We start from the raw sequence: 23,161 nt of genomic DNA on the forward strand, positions 1-23,161 counted from the left end.
CCTCCAACCTAATCCCCCAGACAAGGCTGATCTCGGGAAGCTGGGGGCCCACGGATATAGCCTGATGGCCCAGGAGGAGATGCCGCTCACGTGGGGACAGCGACCATGTCCTCAGCCAGGCCCTGCAGGGAGAGGGGTCAGGAGGCAGGTGGGAGGGCAGAGTTTGGGGCTCACTCATAGGGAGGAACAGGGGCTTCCACTAAGGAGCCTGTGGAGGAAGAATCAGAAAGAGAAAAGGAAAGCCAGCCAAGGACAGTGTCACACACGGCAAGGCATGAGCACGGATGGAGGAGTGGGCCGCATCAGACCCCAAACATGAGAACCGGACGGGGCCCCTGCAGCTGGGCAATGAGACAGTGGGGCCCTCGGTGAGCTCTGTAAGGAGATAGGAGATGGGCAAAAACATCAACTAAAGGAGCGACCTCAGAAGGAAGGAGAGGAGAAATGTGCTAGTAGTCTGCCTGCGGAAAAAGAGATGGTTTTTATGTTTCCTTTAATTTTCTTAAAGGTTGGGAGCCTTAAATATATTTAAAGCAGTGAGTTGGGAGAGGCTGAAACTGGAGAGGGCGGGAGAAACGGAGGCAGTGCCCGAGCAGAAAGGAGGGGTGGAGCAATGCAGGTGAATATGCACCGAGGTGCCCTCAAACTCGGGGTGCATGTCCACGGCGGGTCGTGAATACATACACAGGGAGTGTGGGGCTGCTGGGCTCCCGGACATCCGATTACCTGCAAATGTGCCCCATCAGGGGGCCTTCCCTGACCATCTTGTTGGGCATCTTCCTCACTCTCTTTTCTTTCACTTAATTTTCTCCTGAGCACATGTGACTCTTGGTTTCAAGCTCCATAATGGCCACCCCAAAAGATATATTCACCCCCAGTCCCCAGCACAAGTATTCATTACTTTATATGGTAACAGGTGTGATTAAGTTAAGGGTCTTGAAATAAGATTAGCTGGGATTGTGTGGGTGGGTTGAAATACCATCACAAATGTCCTTGTGTAAGATCCAGGCAAAGGAAGGTTTGATGCAGACACAGAGAGGAAGAGGGGATGTGAAGACAGGCAGAGAAGGGAGTCACGGAGTCAGTCACGTGGCCGAGGAATGCAAGCAGCCACCAGAGCTGGAGGCAAGAGACAGATTCTTCTCTAAAAGTCACTGGACGGAGTGTGACTGCTGACACCTTCATTTTGGCTCCATGACCTAAACTGACCTCTGGCCTGCAGAACTGTGAGAGAATAAATTTGCTGTTTTAAGCCATCAGCTTTGTGGTACTTTGTCACAGCAGCCACAGGAAACTAATACACTCCACCGTGCATGCTTATTGCCTGTCTTCTCTCTGAGAGTATAAATTCCGTGAGAAAAGAGCCTGTGGCCTGGCTGGCGTGGCTCCATGGCTGAGCATCAGTCTATGAACCAGGAGGTCACGATGGGATTCCCCAGGCTTGGTCCCCGGTCGGGGGCAAGCAGGAGGCAGCTGGTCAAAGACATCAATGATGAGAGAGAATCATTGAAGGGAGAGGGAGAGAGAGAAACATCAATGATGGGAGAGAATAAATCTCTCCCTCTCTGTTCCTCTCTGAAATTAATTAAAACAATAAGTTAATAAAAAAGAAAAAAGCCAGTGGATCTCTTTCACTGTGGTGGTCCCAGAGCCTGGGGCATCGCAGGGGCTCAGGCATGTTTAGAATGACTTCGGGAATAAATATGTATGTGTTCTTTCTCTGGAGAGCTGTGCCGGTAAACAGGGAACCCCTCAGCACCATCTATCTCTTTGAAAGTGTCTGTTCCACAGCCCCAGGCGTTGATAATCACATCTTAATGCATACACGTGTGGCTTATAATCTCCCTTTGCTGGCATTTCTAATTTGGTTGGTGTGTACAGATCTATGGGATGTCTAAGCCAGAAGCCTAAATACATCACTTTCTCTCTTTCTGCTCTCACTGCAGCTTGTGGGGAACCGACAATTCAAATTAGCAAGACAACCGACCACTGGAGTGGGCACTGTCTGCCCCTGGGACTGGAGGCTACAGACAGGAAGGTGTGATGGGACATCCAGAGCCTTCCCAGGCCTCAGGGAGGAAAACGTTATTCATTGGCATCCATTCTACCAAGAGCCACCGGGGCTGGAGGCAGGGGCCAGATTCTGACCCTCACGCGGAATCCCCTGGCTCTGGGAACGTTAGGCGACAGCGCCCGCTCTTTGCTGACACCAAGCCTGGTGCTATGTGAGCTATGGATTCTTTTTAAAGTCTTAAAAGATGGGTCTTCTTATTCCCCCGGTGGCAGCGAGGGAGGCCGAGGCTGGTACGTTTAAGTGACCTTCCCAGAGCCACCCAGCTGGTGGGCGATGGAGCCAAGGCTTGAACCCAGGCCCTGGGGCTTCAAGGGCCACATCCATAAGCCCTGTGCTATGTGGGCCCGAATTCAAGCTTGAGCTAAATCCCTCTTTTTTGGCCCTTTCTTCTCAACCCTTTAAGATAAAAGAGGGCAGTCAGGTGCCACAAGAGTCCCAGGGGCATGCAGGGCATCAGTTCAGAGGCGCCGGCTTGGCGGGAGCACCATGGCTTTCTAGAAACGTCTTTTTTTTTTTTTTTTTTTGTAAAGGCCAATTCATTCTTCAAACCACATGGTTAAGTGCCACCTCTCAGAGACAGACAGGCTCTTGCAAACCTCCTGGCACCTGGTTAAAGGTGAGTAGGTTTTTTCGGCACTATTGTTTTCTCAGCATCACGTCCTGGTTCTCCGAACCTTGTTCAGCTTAAAGACAGAAGCAGGTCCGGGAAGACCCCCAGGACCATCTCGTGGCACAGCTCGTATCGACTTCTCTGTGCCAGAACCAGTGGGCCGTCTGACCCAGAGCTGCAAATGCAGTAACAAATTCATTAGGATAAAAATAAGAAATGTTTTCAGCAACGGCCCTCGGTCACTCGGCAAACAGCAACTTTGCTTTCCAGGTCACTTTCGTAGTTTGTCAGCCAGGAGGAATACCTCTGTGGGACAGGTGGCTTCCTGATTGTTTTCCTTAGTTCCTGGGCCTAATGGTTTCTGGCTTCATTAAACACACAAAATGACCACTTAGCATGCTAACTGGGTGTCTGTGTCCTTGTCACGCTCATTTAACACAATACCTGATGGGCCTTCCTCTACTGGGTGTTTCTTAATGTATTTGAGAACATTTACAAAAACTCTTTGGAGGTGTTTGACTTGGGCTTTGCTGACTCCCCGCATGCTGACCTGATGTCAGTCAATAGGACATGGAGAGCTTCAGGCCACCAGGAGCGTGCTCGTGGTCAGAGCCTCACGCACATGGGGGTGTGAGCAGGTGCTGAGATCGGAAACCGAGACGCCACGAGCACCACAGTGTGTCTGGCCCCCGACTCATACTGTGATTATTGTCAGGAGGCCTGGGCCCTACACGCTGTAATGTGCCTAGACTGCTTCTGTCTTTAAGCTGAGACGAATACAAATGATTGAAAAAAAAAAAGCCATAGAGAGTAATAAAATAAAATTCCTGGATGTCTCTGAGTCAATCCCCACTGTTACTTTGCCATTTTCGTGCACAACAGTTTGTGACTGCCAGGTACCAAACCCTTCCCTGAAAATTGGTGACTGTTTTGGCTTTTCAGTATTAACAGTGAGTGGATTCTGCAAGGGCCTGGCTGAGGTACATTGCATTATTTGACTAATGGAAAGCAGAATAAAACCAAAAAAGCAAAGTAACTTAAATCTAGCACAAATACTTCTAGTGGATGCTATGATGCCAATTACACCGCCCCCCACAAAGCCATTCGCAAAGATATAATTCAGCATCTAAGTGTGGGCACAGGGCTGTACCACGTGAAAAACATGTCTAAGCAAATCTTTCACTCAGACTACTACATGGAGAATATGGAAATAAAAGAGGTGTCTTACAGAATCACGAAATGGAGGATTTAAAAAGAAAATAAGTCAGTTGAATAGTTATGTCTGGTTAATCAATCCATGTGACCATAAATGACAAGATCCCTTTCTTTCAGAAACATCAGTGTATGAGTTTGCTAGAGCTGCTGCAACAAGCACCACAAAACAGGGGTTTGGAACCACAGCAAAAGGCAGTATTGCCTCACAGTTGTGAGGTGTGGGCAGGGCCATGCTCCCTCTGCAGTTGCCACAGAAGGATCTGTTCCAGGCATCTCCTGCCTTCTGGCAGCAGAACTCCAGTCTTCCCATGGCGTTTGTGTGCATGTCTGTGTCCACATGCCCCCGCCTATAAGAACCCCAGGCACACTAGGTGAGGGGCCCCCTAACCCACCAGGACCTCACCTTAATCCTATTTCCAAACGAGGCCACATTCTGAGGTACTGGGAGTTAGGACTTCAACATAGGAATTTTTGGTGAACACAATTCACCCCATACAAATCCGAGTAGAAGATTCACGTTTGAGTGCCAATTCACACTTTCCCTTTTTACCACCCATCGACATCAAAAAGCAAAGCTCACAAAGATCCAGAGTAAAAATGTATTTTAACCTTTTTTTAAAAAGAGAACCAGAGCCTTAGGTAGTAACAGTCACTAGCCTCAGACCTTGTACCCTGGTGTGGGAAGCAATGTAATTTATGGCATACTAGCAGACTCACCTACCTCTCGGCCTTAAGAGACAGCAACACACACCCCCCCCCCCACCACCAGCACCATCACCATCACCATCACCATCACCATCACCATCTCCATCACCAGCACCATCACCACCACCAGCACCATCACCATCACCATCACCATCACCATCACCATCACCATCACCATCACCATCTCCATCACCAGCATCACCAGCACCACCAGCACCACCAGCACCACCAGCACCATCACCATCACCATCACCATCTCCATCACCAGCATCACCAGCACCACCAGCACCACCAGCACCATCACCATCACCATCACCATCTCCATCACCAGCATCACCAGCATCACCAGCACCACCAGCACCACCAGCACCACCTGCTCGTGTGGTTCAGAGGAAGGGGGTGGGGCGTGAAGAATGAGCCTACAAAGCTGGCTTCTAGCTGGTGTATGGACAAGTCACTCAACCTCCCTGAGTCATTTCCTTTCCTAAAATATGATGGGTCATCTCCAAGTTCCTTTCCAAGAGAGGATTCTGAGTCTCTAATTTCTTGGTGAAAATCTACCCTCAGGTACTTCTAGTTACAGAAGGTAGCATTAGAATAACTACATTAAAAAAAACCCTCTACATTGGAAACCAAAACATGTTTCTAGATCTTAGATAGTGGTCATTTCAAAATAAACTTGTACTTGATTTAGAAGTACAGATTATTGCCTGTGAGCTGAAGGAGAGATAAAATATCCTCAAATCCAATCTGGTCAAGTTCTCCCTTGGACTCACTGTAGCGGTGGGAAGATGGTTAAATGGAGCAAAAGGAGACAGATGAGGAGAGCCAGCAACAACCCAGAGCTTCCAGCTTTCTATGCGAAAGGGGTCCAAGTCACAGAACCTGGCATCCCAACCAACTTGACGTGTGACTCCCAGTCATTTAACCCGTCTCCCAATGCTGAGGCCTGTTCCTACAACAGAAACTTTCTCTGTTTTTCCTAAATGACTCTTAAACAGATTCAAGGTTGTTCTGTGTTTTGCTAATATTTTAGGGAATTAGGGAAAAACTTGCACACCATAGAGAGAAATAATGAACACAGGGGAGCCGGGTTGCACGGGGTAACCTGTCCTGACTCGCACAGGCATGCTACCAGAAATTCCTAGGGTCAGGTGGCACTGGAATATATTTCTGACACCCCACCAATTTCATGAGAGACAAATAGGTGGGAGGGGCTGGGTTAGAGTGACGGGCAGCTGAGGACAGACACAAGGTCATCAGCTGTTAGAGGTGTTATGTGATGGGCTCTTGGTCCCATGTTGCCCTTGTTATAATCTACTCAGGTGTTGGATCAATGAATCCAATATTAAGCTGTGGATTTAAAAAAAATCCATTAAAGGTTTAAAACATACATAGGGCTTGATTTTAAAGGACCACTGCCAGGACTCATCCAGCTAAACAGTTCTCGTGATGACGGTAAGAAGGGCTACAGTTACTGTGTCCCTGTCACCAGCGGAACCCAATCCCTCTTACTGCCTTAGGTCCCGCTATCAGTCACTGTTGCTGAGAACTGCACCCACACAGGCATTTCAGCAAGATCCTCATATTGTACTAGAAAAAAGGGGAATTTCTACAGGACTTGACAGGCAATGCGGACCACCACCACAACAAAGGGAGACCAAGAGTTCAAAAGACCAGTACTTCCTTTGATCCTCTTCTTGTCTCCATCCAAAAGGCACAGTCTACCATGTAAGCTGGTTTATAAATGGTGCGTGTGCTCTGTTGATAAGTGTTATAAACAACCTTAAATTATATACCCTGTGCTGCGGATTACAGTGTGTGTACGTGCTTTCTCCATGTTTTTGAGCATTATCTTCTACATCTGAACTGCCATGGGGAGCTGATAAAGGAAGGACGCGTGCTGTTTAAGGCTGTGCCAGCGGCACAGTGTGAGGGGCACCTGCTCACAGCTGTGCCTGGGAAGACGGCACAGAGAGTGGGATGCTGTAGATGCTCCATTGATACGTGTTGCATGGAGAATAAATAAATATGTGACATCAGCATCAACGTAATTAGGAAAGGAACTTTCACTGGGGAAATCAAAATATCACCAGTTAAGTTTGGAAAAGGGACAGGGATGGTAATACAGTTGACTCCGGATGTTCAGAAATGGGCTGGAAATTATTCAGCAAGACAAGAGTCTGATTAAAATGAAAGGCAATGTCCGCCTTCCTTCAGCATGTAACAAGTCCCAAGAAACACCATGACCCTTTGTTCCTGGACTCAATGGTTTCCTCAAATAACAATCGCTCGTAAAATGTTTTGAAGAGGTTGTTAATTAACCTAGCATAACATCGCATTTGGGGATACATGACATCGACATCTCCTTTTAATATAATCGTTTCTCCTTTTCCAAAAACATGGTGGTGGTGGGGGGGGTGTCTCTCCTTACCGTGAGCGACAGGGCCATGCACACGAACGTGAACCTCTTGATGTGGGCCGCCGTGACCGTGCTGCTCGTGCTCACCAGTTTATTGCTGGGGTTGTTCTAGGGGGAGAAAGGACAATGGTGACTGGAGTCATCCTCCACTGACCGCACGTGCACCTTAAAAAGCATCTCACCCTAGCCGGTTCGGCTCAGTGGATAGAGCATCTGCCTTTGAACTGAAGGGTCCTGGGTTTGATTCCGGTCAAGGGCACGCACCTCGGTTGCAGGCTCCTCCTGGGCCCTGGTTGGGGCTTGTGTAGGAGGCAACCAATCGATGTGTTTTTCTCACATTGACATTTCACTCTGTTTTTTTCCCTCTCTCTTCCATTCCTTCTAAAAATCAATGGAAAAATATCCTCGGGTGAGAATTGAAAAAAAAAAAAAAAAAGCATCTCATTTGTGTTCTTTGTGATGAGTTTAAACCACAGGTGGGGAACATCGGCCCAAGGGCCAGATAGGGCCTGGGAAATCATTTGGTCTGGCCCTGCCAAGGCATTAGGGGTGAGTTAATAAAATGTTTGACCAAATATAGCAGGCTAATTTTTAAGTTGATAATTTTGTATGGCCCGCAAATGATATAAATATCCAAATGGCCTTTGGCAGGAAAAAGGTTCCCTATCCCTGGTCTAAAGTATAGATTTCAAGTGACAGCTTGGAAGATGGCTGTCACTTTGAGTCTCTCTCTCAGACAGCTGTCAGGTTTCTGGATGTGAACAGCATCCAGAGAGAGTTCTACACTGAACAGTGGCCAGTACCCTCCCTTTGATGCTGGGTGCCCACCTAGCCAGTCCAGGGCCCTGTGTGCCCTCTCCTGGCCGCTGTGGGCACCTCTCTGAATGCCATGGCCCTGCTCTGTGATCTTTGGGCCCTTCCTCCCCACCAGCCGGAATCTAAGATGGAGTGACCATCAAGGCCCTGCTTGCCCTGACCCAGACTCCCTTTCCCGCCGTGACTTTTCAACCCGAATCCCACAGGGAACCGCTTGCTCTCCCCTCACCCACTTGGTGTTTCCAGGCTTTTGTACTTTTGTTCCTCCTCCTCTCGTTGGATCTTCTGATGATCAAAAACACCCCTTTATTGAAGGCTCATCATCCTCACAGCCTACTGGTTCCTTAAAGCCTCTCTGACCGTTCCCCTCCAAACTGCCTCTGCGCCTTCCTGCAGTGTAGACCCCGAAGCCAGGGCTGGCATCCTAGCCTGTACTTGGGGCTCGCGTCAAAGCCCCGTGAGGGGTGGGCTCGCTCTCTGAGATAAAGAACTGTGTTTCTCACCCATCTCTTTAGCTCCTGCAACTCAGCACAATCTACCCCAAGGACAAAAAGTGCTCAACAGCCTTTGTGACATTGAATTTTAAGCAAATAACGCAGATGGCTCCGCTGTTTTCTTACACATCCCTGAATCGGAGCCTTGCTGAGGCCACCCCAGTGCCACTGCTCAGCGTGCCATTACCCAGTCCAAGTGCGTGCCTGGCCCTCTCCTGTGGAAACCAGCAGAGCAGAACAATTCCCTACTCGTTGTGGATCCAATTAGTCCCAGAGCAGACTAACGAAAACATACTCCGCATCCCACCCAAAGAGAGACACAGAGCGGAGATATCACAGGTCCAACTGGAAAGGAACTGTTGATGTTTCCCCGACTTCAGAGGCCAAAGCAATCTCTCCAATCCCTTCCTCTCGCAGATGCAGCCAGCACAAACGCTGGATGAGCTGACACGGCCTTATTTCCAGTCTCTGATGCATATCTGCTGCCATGGCCAAGTGCAGGCCACAGTGGTAGGACATCTGTCCATCTTCACCCGCCCCAGGGATCTGTGTGAGTGGTGCCCGGGTGGGCCGAGTGAGAAGGCAGCCACACTGGAAGGAATTAAGCACAGGTCGCCCGGGGTGACAGTGACGTGCCATGGCTCCTTCAGGGACACTTTTATTTTTAAAATAGCAACTACTTCTGCAAGTACAGTTGGAATAAACTAGCACGTATCACTAGATTGGCATCTGCGCTTTGTGTTGTTTGTCCAATCTGCTCAGAAACATGCTCTTTCGCTGATGAGAACTGAACATTAGAGAGAACGTGTGCAAGTGGAAAACTAGTTCAATGTTGAGCTAGCACTCTCAGAAGTTATGCGAGAAATTTTAAATCTCTGATTCTGCAACCCACAAAGAGGCTAAGGATTTCAACTGTCAGGGTGGCGAATTCTGGAAGTCCACACAGAGGTCCTAAGATTTGGGTGAATAGATGCATTCACAGGAATGGCCGGAGCAGCCCAGCAGAATGCCTGGAAACAATGGGTGGGGTTTCTAAAGGGCTCTGAGTAAGTAACTCCAGCTTCTGGCTAGAGGTACGCTCGTTAAAGGAATTGTCTCACAGCGCCAGCCTCTGTGATCACGCATAAAACAATGTTGTTCTTGGATGCGCCTAGCGAAACTGTACAGTGCTGTATTGTTAAGTTTTATTATTTCAAGGGAGTCAAAAACAATTTCAGATGAGACTTTCATGGCCAGGAGGTTCTAATGCTTCAATACCTGCTGCGCTCATCAAGTTTTATTATATAATCTTGTTCTCCTAGAGCCAGAGATTTAGCAAGAAGACTTAAACCCATTTTGGTTTTCCAGGATTTACTTGTGTACACATGTTCCTTGGAATGAAAACAATGATTTCTATCAGTAGACTGGATGAAACCCACTCAAACACGGGCTGCCCACCTTCTCCGGCAAGTGCCTCGTGCCTCTGAAGTCTGCGCTCAGAGGCCTGGGAGGCAGAAATCAAATGCATTTTTTCTAAGAGATGCTCTGCATCCTGAGGTTGCAAAGAATGTTCGCAATAGGTGGACGGTCCAATTGATGGTCTCCTGGGGAAACTCCACACCCGGTAAAGCGTTCTGGGTACCACAGCTGCTCTGTCTCCCGTGAGGCTGTGTGGTGGCAATCCCAGGAGTGTTTTGAGGTGAGTTGCTATTCATGGGTGATTGTGGGTGTGGGAATAAGGGCGGGTGATCCGCTGGAGACCTCCGGGCAAAGAGTCTCCTCTCCTTGCCTCCCAGAGCTTTTGTTGGGATAAGATAAAATCATATTGGTGATCACTTGGTAAGGTATACAAATATCTAATCACTAGGATGTACACCTGGAACTTATTATAATGTTGTATGTCAACTTTAGTTGAAAAGTAAATGGAAAAAAGATAAAATGATGTTGGCAATGGCTCTGAACTAGTTCTATAGGAACTCAAGGCCAAATAGTTGCTATTAAGAGTACTGGGAGCAGTTGGGTGCTTCTTCCCCGTTTTTTATTTTAAAACGTTGCACACTATCTTTTTTGGGGTCTGTTTTTTGGGACATTTGTTTTAGGATAAAAGGCTACTAGTTTTAGGTTCAATTAATTAAGCCTGATGACACAGACATTTCCAGGATGTTCCTGACCCAGCCAAAGGCCACATGACCAGAGGGTTATGTGCTCCCTGGGCTGTGTCAGCAGCAGCAGGGGACAGAGCTGCTGTCAACAGCTTTCAGCTGCAACAAGCTGCTGCATCCAGACCCCCGAGGACCCACTCCCACCGCAGAGACCACTCCAGCGTGCATGGACCCCGCACACCGAAGACTTCCGTAAACTTCTGAGCTCAAGCACACACTTCCTGTCTGGACCTTCACAACTGCTACGAAGTTAGTGTTAGTTTAACAAAACAAACAAAAAAAACCAACAAAAACCCCCCACAGAAACAAAATCCAAAGTATTAATTTTTTTTGAGAGTATATTTTCCCTTTTGCAAACACATAATTTCTCAGTAGATTAACCCAAACGTGACCATCATTTTGGAGCGGGATTATAGGCTCAGCATCAAAGTAAGCTTGAGTTTACCTCTGTTATTTTCTGAGGGAAATATTCCACAATTACCTTCGTCATCCCCAATATCACATTAGCCTTCCCAAGGGAGGAGAGATTGGCCAACATCGAAGTGCTCCTCGCCAGAGATGCCTGTCTATCAAATACAGAGCGTGTTTCAGACGCCACGCCGCACAGGTTCTCACCTTGTCAAAAGCAGGGTAGACAGCACGGATTTCCGTCAACCAGCCATATGGCATGTGACCCACGGGATATGTGGCTGTCAAAATCGCCACTGCCTGCAAGAGGAAGAGCCAGCAGTTAGCGTTGGGCATTGGCGGAGAGCATCTCCAGTAGCGGCCGTCTGCATGCGGCAAAGCAAGCTGCCTCGGTGTGGCCACCGCTGACAAGTCACTCCACACTGGGTGACAGGCATCGGCCTACCCCAGGGTGGCCTGGGAGGGGCAGGTGCTCCACTGTGTCCCTGGGGGTGGCACGAGCTGGCCCCGGGAGAGCACCTGGGACCAGGAGTATGGGTCTTGTTTTACACGAGTCCAACAAGAAACAGGTCCAAGTCCAGATTGCTGGCTCGAGAAGCCAGTTCAACTCAAGTCCAGACTCCAAAGTCTTTGCTCTCCCCAGAGAGCCAAACCAAACCCTCTAGTCCAGCCCAATTCTTGAATCTCCAATTGTGATCTGAGCCCTCGCTGCTCTCTGGGTGGCCTTCGCTCAGGATCCACTCTCCGCCTCCATCCGGTCCTTCAGGGAGACTGATGGCACGTGTTGGTTGATGGCTTTACGTATTCTCTCCTTCTGACTCAACTCCCTTCCAATTGTGCGGGCAGCATAGCCTGGTGTTTAGTTTTAATTTAAGAAAACTAAGTAACTATTGCTTACAGGAAGTCAAACATGTTCTTCCATGAAAGTGGGTTTCTTTCCTTCTGTGAACGACAAGGAAGGAAATGAAAACAAAGCATCTAACCCTACACCGTGGCAGAGTCCGACCCTCTAGCTGGCTAGCAAAGGAGGAGTGCAGGCTTCCTCAATTTTAATTGACATAACAGCCACGCCAGAAACACGAGGGGCGTCCCCAGCAGGCTGAAGCAACTGCGGTGGGGGCTGGTACCGTGCAAGAAACACGAGCGCGGAATTAGGAGGGCCTGGATTCAAACCTCCACTTCCTCACCTGCCAGCTGTGTGCTCACCTGCCAGGCCTCCCTTCCCGCTCCTCCAGCAGAACCAGGAGAATAACAACATCCATCCCACGGGGTTATGGGGAGCCAACGAAATGTGCATAAGTAGATGATAAATAGATGTCTATTCTGTACCCCATGGGCCGTGCCTCTATGCCACGGAGGTCAATTGAAAAAGGGCTCTAATAAATAAATTAGTTGCCTTATTTATTGCAAGGGGAGGATGGAATTCTAGCACACAGGTGATGGGGTCACCTTCTCTTTACTGGGCAACCTAGACTGCTGTATTTAAGTAACACAGCTGCTGTGTGTCAGAAGCCACCCAAGATGATATGACTCAATACACAAAATTCAGAACAAACTGAGGCGAGAGAAAGGGTTCTGCTTGTGATTTATGTGCTCCCCTTTCCAAGCTGCCAGGAGCGGCTTCCCAGCACATGGAAACTGGCAGGAGACCCCAGGCTGGAGACACGCTGACAGCGCTGTCAGGGCGCAGTGTAAACAGGAGGCCCGAGGAGCAGCCACTGGCCTTCCTGAAGGGTCGGCCGTTCCAGAGACAGGCTTGGTTCTCCAGAGGCAGCGGCGGCGGCGGAAACTAATGAAGTCATTTTATTTGTTCATACCATCCTTGGAAGATGGAAAAAGTCATTCAACTCTTTCTTTGGAGTGTAGCTGCCAGTTTCCAGGTAAATTTCTTGAGTTGTGAGTGAGCTCCTCATTTGGAGGAGGGCAGGCGGCCAAAGAGCACATAAAGCCACGATGGATTGGGTGGTACGTGCAAGGAGGGCAGAGAAAAAACAGGTGATAGCAGGTGAGTCCAAATAGAAGCAAAGGCCCCGAACCTTTGGGTATTTTCCCTTCTGCAGCCGATGGCCTGCTCCCTTGTCCTCTGCAAGGACAGCGGAGAGGCATCATGCGGACTCCATGGGAAAATGGAGAGGTCACTGGGCAAGAGCCAGACAACTTGGATTCTAATACTGGCCCAGCTTCTTGCTAGTTTTGTGTCGTTAACCATGTGTCCTTGCCTCAGTTTCCTCAAACGGTCATTGAGAAGGATGAATGAGATGTTTTCTTTCAGACTCACGAAGATATGGAATTACATGATTATAAGTCTCCGAATGAGCTCCTCATGGCTTCCTAGTGGGAATGTGTCATATAATGTAATATCACAGAATTATTTGAGCTCTCAGGATGCACTGGAAACAAATCTGTAACCCCCCCCCCCAACTACTCATTACAAAAGTGACGAGTGCCCACACCCCCAGAAACTGCCCTACCTCTGTAGCCGCAGAACTGCCGCCAAGGTCCCGGGAAACAAAGAGGTTGACAATAGGTCTACTGATTCTCTGTGTAGCCAAGATGAGCGCCAACGGCCACCAGAAGCTCAGCATCTTTCTGATTGTTGCATCTCCCTGCATCAAGAAATGGAGGCAGGACATCAGCCAGTCAGAGAGAGACAAGAGCCGTATGATTTCACTCATATGTGGAATTTAATGAACACACTGAACTACCAAGCAAAATAGAAACAGACTCATAGATAGAGAGCAGGCAGATAGCTCTGGGGGTGGTGGTGTTCGGGGGGCGGGCATGGAGGGATTGAGAAAAATAGAAAAAAAAAGAGAAAGAACTCATGGACATGGACAACAGTGTGGAGATTGCAGAGGTGGAAGGGGTGGGTGGAGGTGGAACAGGGCACAGAGGGAATAAATGGCCTTGGGGGAAAAATAAATAAAAGAAAAAAAAAAGTAAGGGAGGCAAAAGTTCACTAAATGCTAGAAGTGGAACAGGAAGAACAATTAGGAGCCAAAGCCTTTCTTTTTTGATGTCAATCCCAAGTCAATTCACTAAACTTAAAAAACAATATAAGGAAAAACCTCTGTAGACTAGCCAAGTTGAATTAAAATAAAATGTACAGTGAAAATGAAATGAACTCAGACAGTTGGCACGCTACTGTGAAATCAAAACACACATTTAGCCTTGAGCGATCCAAACCACTATTTTCCAAACAGGGCAACTCTAACCCAGGCAGAAACCAACTCCATGGCCCGAGAAACAAGTTGGAAATTAGTTTTTGTTTAAATCATCAAGCTGACTGGCTGGAAGCCATGTCAGTAAGAGGTAAGTCTTTCTTCTTCTTCTTTTGTAAAAATTGAATTTATTGGCGTTACATTAGTCAATAAAAGTATATAGGTTTCATGTGTACAATCCTGCAGTGCATCACCTGCACACTGCATTGTGTGCTCACCATCCAGTCTAGTCTCCCTCCAGCAACATTTACCTCCCCTTTACCCTCTTCCACCTGCCCCCCACCCTTGAAGAGGTAACTTTTAAAAGTAAAAAATTTTTATAATTAAAAAAAAAAATGAAATCAGCTCACAAATATGCCTGGTTATTTGGGCACTATGTACATCTCCTACAGAGGTTCTTATTTTAATGGGCCCAACCAGCGTGGCTCAGTGGTTGAGTGTCAGTCTATGAACAAGGAGGTCACAGTTTGATTCCCGGTCAGGGCACAAGCCTGGGTTGCAGGCTTCATCCCCAGTAGGGGGCGTGCAGGAGGCAGCCAATCAATGATTCATTCTCTCTCATCATTGATGTTTCTCTCTCTCTCTCTCTTTCTCTCTCTCTCTCTTTCCTCTCTGGGAAAAAAAAAAAAGCTCTAACAGAATTCATGTAAAGGTTTGGAAGCATAAGTAAAATAAAAGCATGGTAACGAAAATCTGAGAATTTTGTCGAGACTGCCACAGCAAAGATGTGTGCTATCTTCAGCCCAGCTTTCACTAGATAACATGGGTTTTGGTTCTTCATGAGGGTAAAAGTCACATGATGGGACCATTTCAGCCACTTTAATGTGTTTTCCTTTGCTGCTGGCTGCCTGTTTTAGATGGAGTGCCATCATTAAGGTCAATTAGATGCGGTTGTCCTTGGGACCGAAATAACTAGTTCCGGTTTTATTGGTGGCCTGACCTGGGATTGAGGTAAGTGGGCAATACAATTAATGTTCTGACATGATGAAAGTAACATGTGGTCAAAGGTGGGGTCAGGGGTGGAGTGTGGTGATTTATTCAGGGCTACATTTAATCACGCACATCTGCCTTATAGCCAGATGGAAATAAATCCAAATGATGTCTAGTACCTAAGGGTAGGAGATCAGCATACGTATAAATCAGGCCCTGTGTACACCTCTGATGGAAAGGAAGCTTTGGTCATTTGTATAAGATTATAACTTGCTTGTATCTTACTCAAATTTCAAGGCCCAGGCCAAGCTCTGCCTCCATCAGGGAGGCGTGTCGGCCACATCACCTGCTTCCTCCTCTCAGCATCAGTGGCTCTCACTGCAGTGTTCTCACTGCATCTATGCACTGTCTTGGGTTCATGTCTGAACTGGTCTTATCTGCCAAATAGGGACATACAGCTGCTTGACAGTGGAGAACATCTTTTAAAAATTTCTGTGTACCCCTATGGTGTCTAAATGCTCTTCTCACTCCACACAAGGTACCTGAATGAGCGACTGTGTTTGGCCAACACAGAGTGTAGGAACAACTCCTGGATCCCTGGTGTAAATTAAAAATGATCAAATGTAGTTCAAAGGGACCATGGGGGCTTCGATGACTGTCGAATAATTTACTGTTGACAAAAGAGTAAGAAAAACCATCAATGCTGTATGCACTCCTCAGCCTGACTTGAGTCACCGAGCCCCAGTTTCATACAGAGATACGGAGAGGGACAGCGACCTCTAAGATCCCTTCCACCTCCAGAGCTCATGAATTCTCCAGCTGTCTGTCCCTGTGGACACTCCCCGGCACTTGACATCTCAGTGAGTGTGCTCAGTGTACTGACTTCTCATCTCATAGAGGGTCGGGGTAAAATTTCATCCCACTCAGATGCACAGACAGGCTGCCACGAGTTCTAAGGACGTACCCCCAGCTCCGGCCCACTGTGGTCGGGGATGATGTCGTGGATGTTCCGGTAGTAGCCCAGGCACAGGGTGGCGCAGCGCACAAGGGCGCCCATGTACAAGGAGAGGATGGGGATGAGCAGGGGCTCCCGGCACTCCAGGTGGCTGTGAAGCAAGATGGCTACAAAAACGACCTGCGAGATGGGTAGACGAGAGTGAGTTAGAGGAGAGGAGTCAGAACCAGTCAACAGAGGCACAGCCCAATTTCTTGCACCCAAAGGAAACAGATTTCTGAGGGGAAACCTCCCTGTTGATGAGAAAGAGACCAGAAATTTGGCTCTGGCTTAAAACTGCTCTCACAGAATTCATGGTCAGACATTTGGGATTCACAGGGTGAGCACCTCATCATTTTGTTATATTCACCACCAAGATTCTTTTAAGGCAACTGCACATATGGTTAAGGTTATTGCTAAATAATATCTAGAAATGTTGGCTTCCCAGAACCCCAAAGATACAGTAGAGCTTTACCCTCTTGAGGCTAGATACCTGAGGCCCTAAGTTACCTTACACACACACACACACACACACACACACACACACACACACACACAGAGGTGATCAATGACAATAGTACACAGAAGAGTAGACATTAGTGTTTATAAGATGGAATTCACTAAAAATGCTTCAAAAGTACCAATACCAGTTATTATAAAACAAGCTAAATTAAAAATATCAACTTATAAAAATGGAATAGGTCAAAAAAGTAGTCAAGAGGGTTATAAATAATAACTAAGTCTCTAAAGCAAATGTAATACTCTATTTACCCTCCCTGTCCTGCAGAAATCAGAGAAGCAGCCCAGCCTCTGTCCAGAGTCTGGGGCCCACACATTCCGAAGACCACTGAGGCGTACTGGGCGCAGAAGTAGGGCAATGGGCGAGGGGAGATAACCCTGAGTTACATCAATAGGCAAATATCCACCAACCGGCAGGCATGAAAAATACAGCCCCACTGAGTGACGCTGACCAAAGGAGGCTTCTCCTGATCACTGCAGTCTCAAGAAATCAGCGACGACAGAAAGTTAGAAACGAAGCTGGAGACTGAGCAAGACTCACTGATGGGTACATCCACTGCCATCGTGCCCACAGAAAAGCAGGGTGGTCCAAGAAACTCCTCTGAACGACATAAAAGTATTAGCTATAGAGGTGATTGATTTGCTTGTACGCAGGTAGTCATTTCAAACCCAGTAAATGAGACAGACCCCAGCACAGATGTCCTCAGGGAATGCAGGACAGGGGTGCTGTGGGGCCCCATGGACACACCAGGCTGCCCGCACGCAGCACAGGGAGAGGTCACCAGCTGGAGCAATACTCACAGTCACGCTCATGCTTCAAGGACATAGCAGAGATGCCCATGGCTGTCGCCATGACCACTGCTTCCCAGTGGAACAACTGTCGTGTTAACTAAGAACTGCAGGGAAGCCTCGTGAAGAACCCGCTGTGTCTGGATCAGAAGATTGAGACTTTTGTGCAGTGGACCAAGATGCCCATAAACTTCTTTAATGAATGAGCGGTCTCTAAGTCTCCCCACCATGCAATGCAGACTAGTGTGTCCACAGCAAGTGTAACATGGGACACATGCAAACCTACCGTGTAAGCTGAGATTATTATATTTAGAGATTTTAAAAAGTATATATGTTTTTATTGATTGTTAGAGAGAGAGGAAGTGAGAGATAGAAACTTCGATGAGAGAGGAACATAATCCATAGGCTGCCTCCTGCACGACCCCTACTGGGGATCAAGTCTGCAACCTAAGCATGTGCCTGACCAGAATCGAACCAGTGACCTTTCGGTTCATGGGTCAATGCTCAACTACTGAGCCACACCAGCTGGGCCATATTTAGAGATTTAAAACTTGTATGAAAAATGAATAGGTGAAGGCCAACGCCTCGTCTGCCAAGTCCAGGAAGGCTCCCGGGGCCATCAGGATGGCCACGCAGGATCAAGGAGGAGGATCTGGACTTGAAGGAAAAGGGAGCCATGGGCAAAGCGATAAGTGTGGAGATAACAAGAAAATGGTCCAAGCACAGGGAGCAAGAGCGAGACAAAGGGGCAGGAGGGTGCATTCGGCCGGTAAAGCTCCGGAGGTCAGGGTGAAGGTTTTGTCACTCTCCTGTCTTTTTAAGGACGTGGTGCCACGTGGTCCAACACTTACCATAGCCCTTACATCTTCATGGTGGATGATATCACTTATCAATTTAAATAGCCCTGAGCCTTGGCATTTCCATCTAGAATTACGAGTTTGAATCTCATATAGCCATCGAAGAATGTCGGGTTATTTTCTGAGGGAAACCTACTGTGTCAATGGTGAGGATTTTCCCGGTGAGAGCCTGTTATGTGCTGGCCCCGTACCAAGTGCCGGGGAGTCAGTGATAAATCACACATCCCGGGCTCTGTAGTCTTGGAGCTGACAGTCTAGGGGAGGAGGTAGAAATGGGGATCAGTGATACCAGTGAGCGATGATGACAAACTGCGACAGGGCTTGAGGGAAAGAGGGCGATGGCTGGGGAGCCAGGCTGTGGGGGGAGGAAGGGCACCCCAGGTGGAGTATGTCTGAGACCTACAACCTCAGCAGAAGTAGCGGGGGAGGGGAGAGGAGCCAGAGGGAGGCAAGAGAACTGGGGCAGAACATTTCCTTCTGGGCAGAGGGATCCACAAACACCCCAGTGGGAGAGGCTGGGCCTCACGAGGCCCCAAAAGGAGGACCTGCCGCTGGAGTGCAGAGAGCAGGGGGCAGGAGGACAGGCCCACAGAGAGGAAGCCGGGCTGTGGGTCTTCAGCACGTGCAGGCCACGGACTCTGGCTTTTATCTCATGAACACCAGGAAGCAATTTTAAAGCAGGCTTTAGGGCAGTTGTGAGGGGACAGAAATTTCCTTGGGAATAGATCACTGTGGCTGAGGGGGAAGGATGGACATCCAGGGCAGAAAGGGGAAGGCTCATGAGTTAGGAGGCATCTCAGGTAGTGCAGATGACAGGGGGTCCCTCAGACCAGGGTGAGCACAGCAGAGATGGGAAGAAGAGGGAAGATTTTTAAAAAAAGTCTAGCCCTAGCCAGTCTTGCTCAGTGGATAGAGCATTGGCCTGAAGACTGAAGGGTCCTGGGTTCGATTCCAGTCAAGGGCACATGCCCAGGTTTCGGGTTTGATCCCTAGTAGGAGGCGTGCAGGAGGCAGCCTATCAATGATTCTTTCTCATCATTGATGTTTCTATCTCTCTCTCCCTCTCCTTTCCTTTCTGAAATCAATAAAGATATATTTTTTAAAAAAGTCTAACAGTGGTCGGCAAACTCATTAGTCAACAGAGCCAAATATCAACAGTACAACGAATGAAATTTCTTTTGAGAGCCAAATTTATTAAATTTAAACTATATAGGTAGGTACATTGTTATTAACTTAATTAAGGTACTCCTAAGGCTTAGGAAGAGCACACTCAAGGGGCCAAAGAGCCACATGTGGCTTGCGAGCTGCAGTTTGCCGACCACTGGTCTAGGATGAAAACTGAAAAGACCTGGTGATGAAGAGGGATGCTCTAGGTTGGTTCCCAGGTGCTTGACCAGATCCTTGGGGTCTAGATGACTTCTGAAGGCAAGGGCTGATGACAGCAGAAAGATTGAAGGACTGAAGGTCCCAGGAAGGTCCAAAAGCCTCAAGAGAATTCTCATTTTGATACTGAGCAAGCTAAGAACATGCAGGTGATCATGAAAGGAGACAAACACAGCAACGTTTTTCATAAATCCCTTGGCAATATCATTGGAACATATGACTGTTACAATAATAGCGGCACAGAAAAGCACTGCACATTTGAATCAAACCAAGAGCCTTTTTGTGCAACAGTGTGAAACCAATTAGCTTAGTAAAATTTGTAAATAATGGGAATTGCCACTGCAGTCCAAAGCATTATCAACTATTTTCATTTTTATTATTGGCGATTACTTGCCATCTATGCCAAGGTAGTATTTCAAAGGACTTTTCCTAGAAACTACTTACTCATTTCCAAATTCAATAATTAACAAATGCTTTCAGGTAATAAGAGAAATGAAGCTGAGGGTGGGGTGGGGGTGGGGGTATAAGATTTAAGAACAAAAATTAAATTTACTACCCCAACCATATTGTGTTAGGAACTCAAACTACAAGGCTTAAAATAACTACTTCGCCAGGAATAGACCGAACCCAGGTGCCAGCTGAATCCAGCTTCCATGGCTCCTACTAACCAGACACGTTTATTCTGAATTTGGGAGCTCTCCCAACAGGCGAGGGCCAGGACCAGGTTTAATACTGAGAACGAACATGGCTGTAGGTTCATGCACAAGTGTGTGACATGCGTGTGCAGGCATGCACACACAGTGTGAGCAGGAATGAATTTAAATTGCTTTCAATTGTGATCCATGGAGTAAATGCAATGAATCTGGAAATTTAACTCTTGGTCTTTAGGGCTGGGCTAGCAGTTTAACAGTAGATTATTCCAAAAAGATGGCTAAAGGACTAGCATGGAAAATAGGGGAAAACCAGGAAGGTAAGTACAGAAATGTTCATGGAATGGAATGGAGAACTGGGAAGGGAGCTTAGAAATCAGTCCAGCCTCCCCCTCCATGGAAAAATCCTCCTCCTAAATCCCTGAATGTTGAACTAAGTCTAATTTTTAGATTATAGGAATAGAATCTAAGTTTCTGCCAACATCTTTCATGTGGTATCCCTGGTAGAAGAAGGAAGAATGGAGAATGGAAAACCAGGTCTGGTGCCAGACCCCAGGGAACTGGACTCGGCACAAAGTGCAAGGGAGGCTTCTTCTCCGGCAGCCTCTGACTTCCTGGTTCTTTTAAATGTGGGAAATGACGTGCGGATGGCAGCCCTGCGGGGCAACATGAGCAACAACATTTTTTTTCCAGAAGAAGGGTGAGGAAGAGAGAGATAGAAACATCAATGATGAGAGAGAATCATTGACCAGCTGCCTCCTGCACACCCCCCACTGGGGAATGAGCCTGCAAACTGGGCACATGCCCTAACTGGAATCGAACTCTGACCGCCTGGTTCATAGGTCGATGCTCAATCACTGAGCCACACTGTCCAGGCCATTAGCAACAACATTTAAGAATAATTCCTAAATGCTCTCTCTAAAACTGAGCAATAGGCCATGTGTTGTTAGCCACAGGGACGGCCGAGGGGCCATGCAGCCAAGTGCACAGTGACCCTATGGCCAACCCAAGAGGTCCCAGCTATGACCCAGTCATTCCACACGCAAACTCTTTAAAAGTCAAGGTCAGAACCTCTGATACTAAATTAACTTCCTAAAACTCTCATTCTAGTGAGATTATACAGACTTGTAAAACAGGAGACTGCTTTTCTCATTGGATTCACAAACATTTACGTTTGATGTACCGCAGAGTGAATGAGTGGACAGGAGGCATCAGCCAGTTCTGAGAACGCTGACTGACCCTAGACCACACTTACCTGAGCTATGACATCTGAGATTGAGGCACATCCCACCAGGAAGCTGTATTTGTGTTTTAGGAGAATGCCGGCATGGGTCCATGCCTGCCAGAAGAAAAAGAATTTGGCATGAGGTACACCTTTGGGATTATATTATTTCTGGTTGTTGTGATGTACTGGGCATTCCTGGAATAGGTTTTATACCCCTTAAACCTCTGTAGTGCAGGCTGGTAAATATTTGGTTGGTAAAATGTCTATAACTGGGCCTGGGGGCTACATCCCTGTTAGATTTTTAGGAGGAATCAGTGACTGCACAGCATTTATCTCGTACCAACTGTATGCAGACTAGTGTACTGGTTAGGGTAACATGCTGGTGGGAGAGCTGGGCAAACACCAAGAATGAAGGAACCTCTCTCTCTCTCTCTCTCTCTCTCTCTCTCTCTCTCTCTCTTTCTCTCTCTCTCTCTTTTTCAAAGAAGGAATCAGAGAGCAGCAGCCCATCATAAAGAGGGCTCAACTTGGTTCTGAGTTACCACCGTCATTACTGGTTCTCACTGACTAATTAAGGTCCCACTATTTCCTTCTCTTCAAGTTTGGGCGGGATCTGATCTACCACTTTGTGCCTTTGAGGGAAGGAAGAGGAAGGTCCTTTAAGGGGAGTAGACAATGAAAAGTGCAGGGGACTGCAGGTTTGAAGTTCATGATAGGATCAGTTTAAGGATCATCTTTCTAACCTGGAAAGGCCGATTTGGCCTGACACAGAAACGACATCTCATCGGAGCTAAATGACTCTGTGCCAAGACTTTACATAGCAGCTGCCACATCTACTTCCTTCCTCAGCTATGGGTTCCAAGGTGCCAAATGTGAAAAGAAATGCAAACTGTAGATAACATTTGCAAAGAGCGTCGGGGCTATCTTTGTTGACCAAAAGCCATCTGGATGATAAGCTTTGTGGTTTTCAAATATTATCTCTCCAACCAACATATCAGGGCCATGCTGTAGGGGTGTGTGTGTGTGTGTGTGTGTGTGTGTGTGTGTGTGTTGAGGGGGATGACCTGCTCTTTCTACATGTTCATTATTTTGTTTTTTATTAGAAATCTCTTACCTTTCGAGTCTTTTGGGGAATTGATAGATGAAACATGGAAGAAAAAGGTACTAATAATATTTTGGTGTTATACTAAGTGTTAGAAACTCTACCGTGGCAAATGAAATGAATACAGCTGAAGGAAAGTGGAATACAGGGCAACTAAGAGTTTGCGATTCACTTTTACTAATAGTCCCGTTTCCTGAATTCACTGTGTGACTGTGATTGTCTGTGTTTACAGAGTCCCATGCAGATGGTGGGCAGGCACAGAGCAATATCCTGGACTCTGTCTGGGATGCGAGGCTGTCCCTTCATTCAGCTCTGACTGATCTGAAAGCGCGGTGGGGTCACGGTCAGCCATCAGGGACACCTGGGGGAACCTGGTTCTATGGGTCCCAACCCATTAGCTTTTCTCTTTTTTTTCTGGTTATGTGTCAACCTGATGATTAAAAACAGAAAAAAGAAAATCTAGATAATCCATGTTCTGATGGCTAAATTCTCCCACTAAAGTGAAGTCATAGCAATTGAAAATCAGAACCTTCGCATCAAACCTAAGGGTTTAATAGTTAAGGCTACCCTGCAAACTTGTAGAAAGCTGTTATTGATCTAACTGTA

At 47.4% G+C, this 23,161-nt stretch overlaps 1 protein-coding gene across 2 annotated transcripts in view; it reads right to left on the minus strand.

Annotated features, from left to right (window-relative positions):
• Positions 1–23,161, minus strand: part of ANKH (ANKH inorganic pyrophosphate transport regulator) — a 116,529-nt gene that overhangs the window by 14,109 nt on the left and 79,259 nt on the right. For both annotated transcript variants that reach the window (XM_036310222.1, XM_036310223.1), the window contains exons 4-8: positions 21,484–21,567; positions 16,001–16,171; positions 13,357–13,491; positions 11,093–11,185; positions 7,039–7,134 (exon numbers count right to left, since the gene is read on the minus strand). In XM_036310222.1, coding sequence (XP_036166115.1) covers positions 7,039–7,134; positions 11,093–11,185; positions 13,357–13,491; positions 16,001–16,171; positions 21,484–21,567 — 579 coding nt within the window. The remainder of the gene's footprint in view (positions 1–7,038; positions 7,135–11,092; positions 11,186–13,356; positions 13,492–16,000; positions 16,172–21,483; positions 21,568–23,161) is intronic.

The sequence above is a fragment of the Myotis myotis genome, unplaced genomic scaffold, assembly GCF_014108235.1.
Source record: "Myotis myotis isolate mMyoMyo1 unplaced genomic scaffold, mMyoMyo1.p scaffold_m19_p_5, whole genome shotgun sequence".
Classification (NCBI taxonomy): domain Eukaryota; kingdom Metazoa; phylum Chordata; class Mammalia; order Chiroptera; family Vespertilionidae; genus Myotis; species Myotis myotis.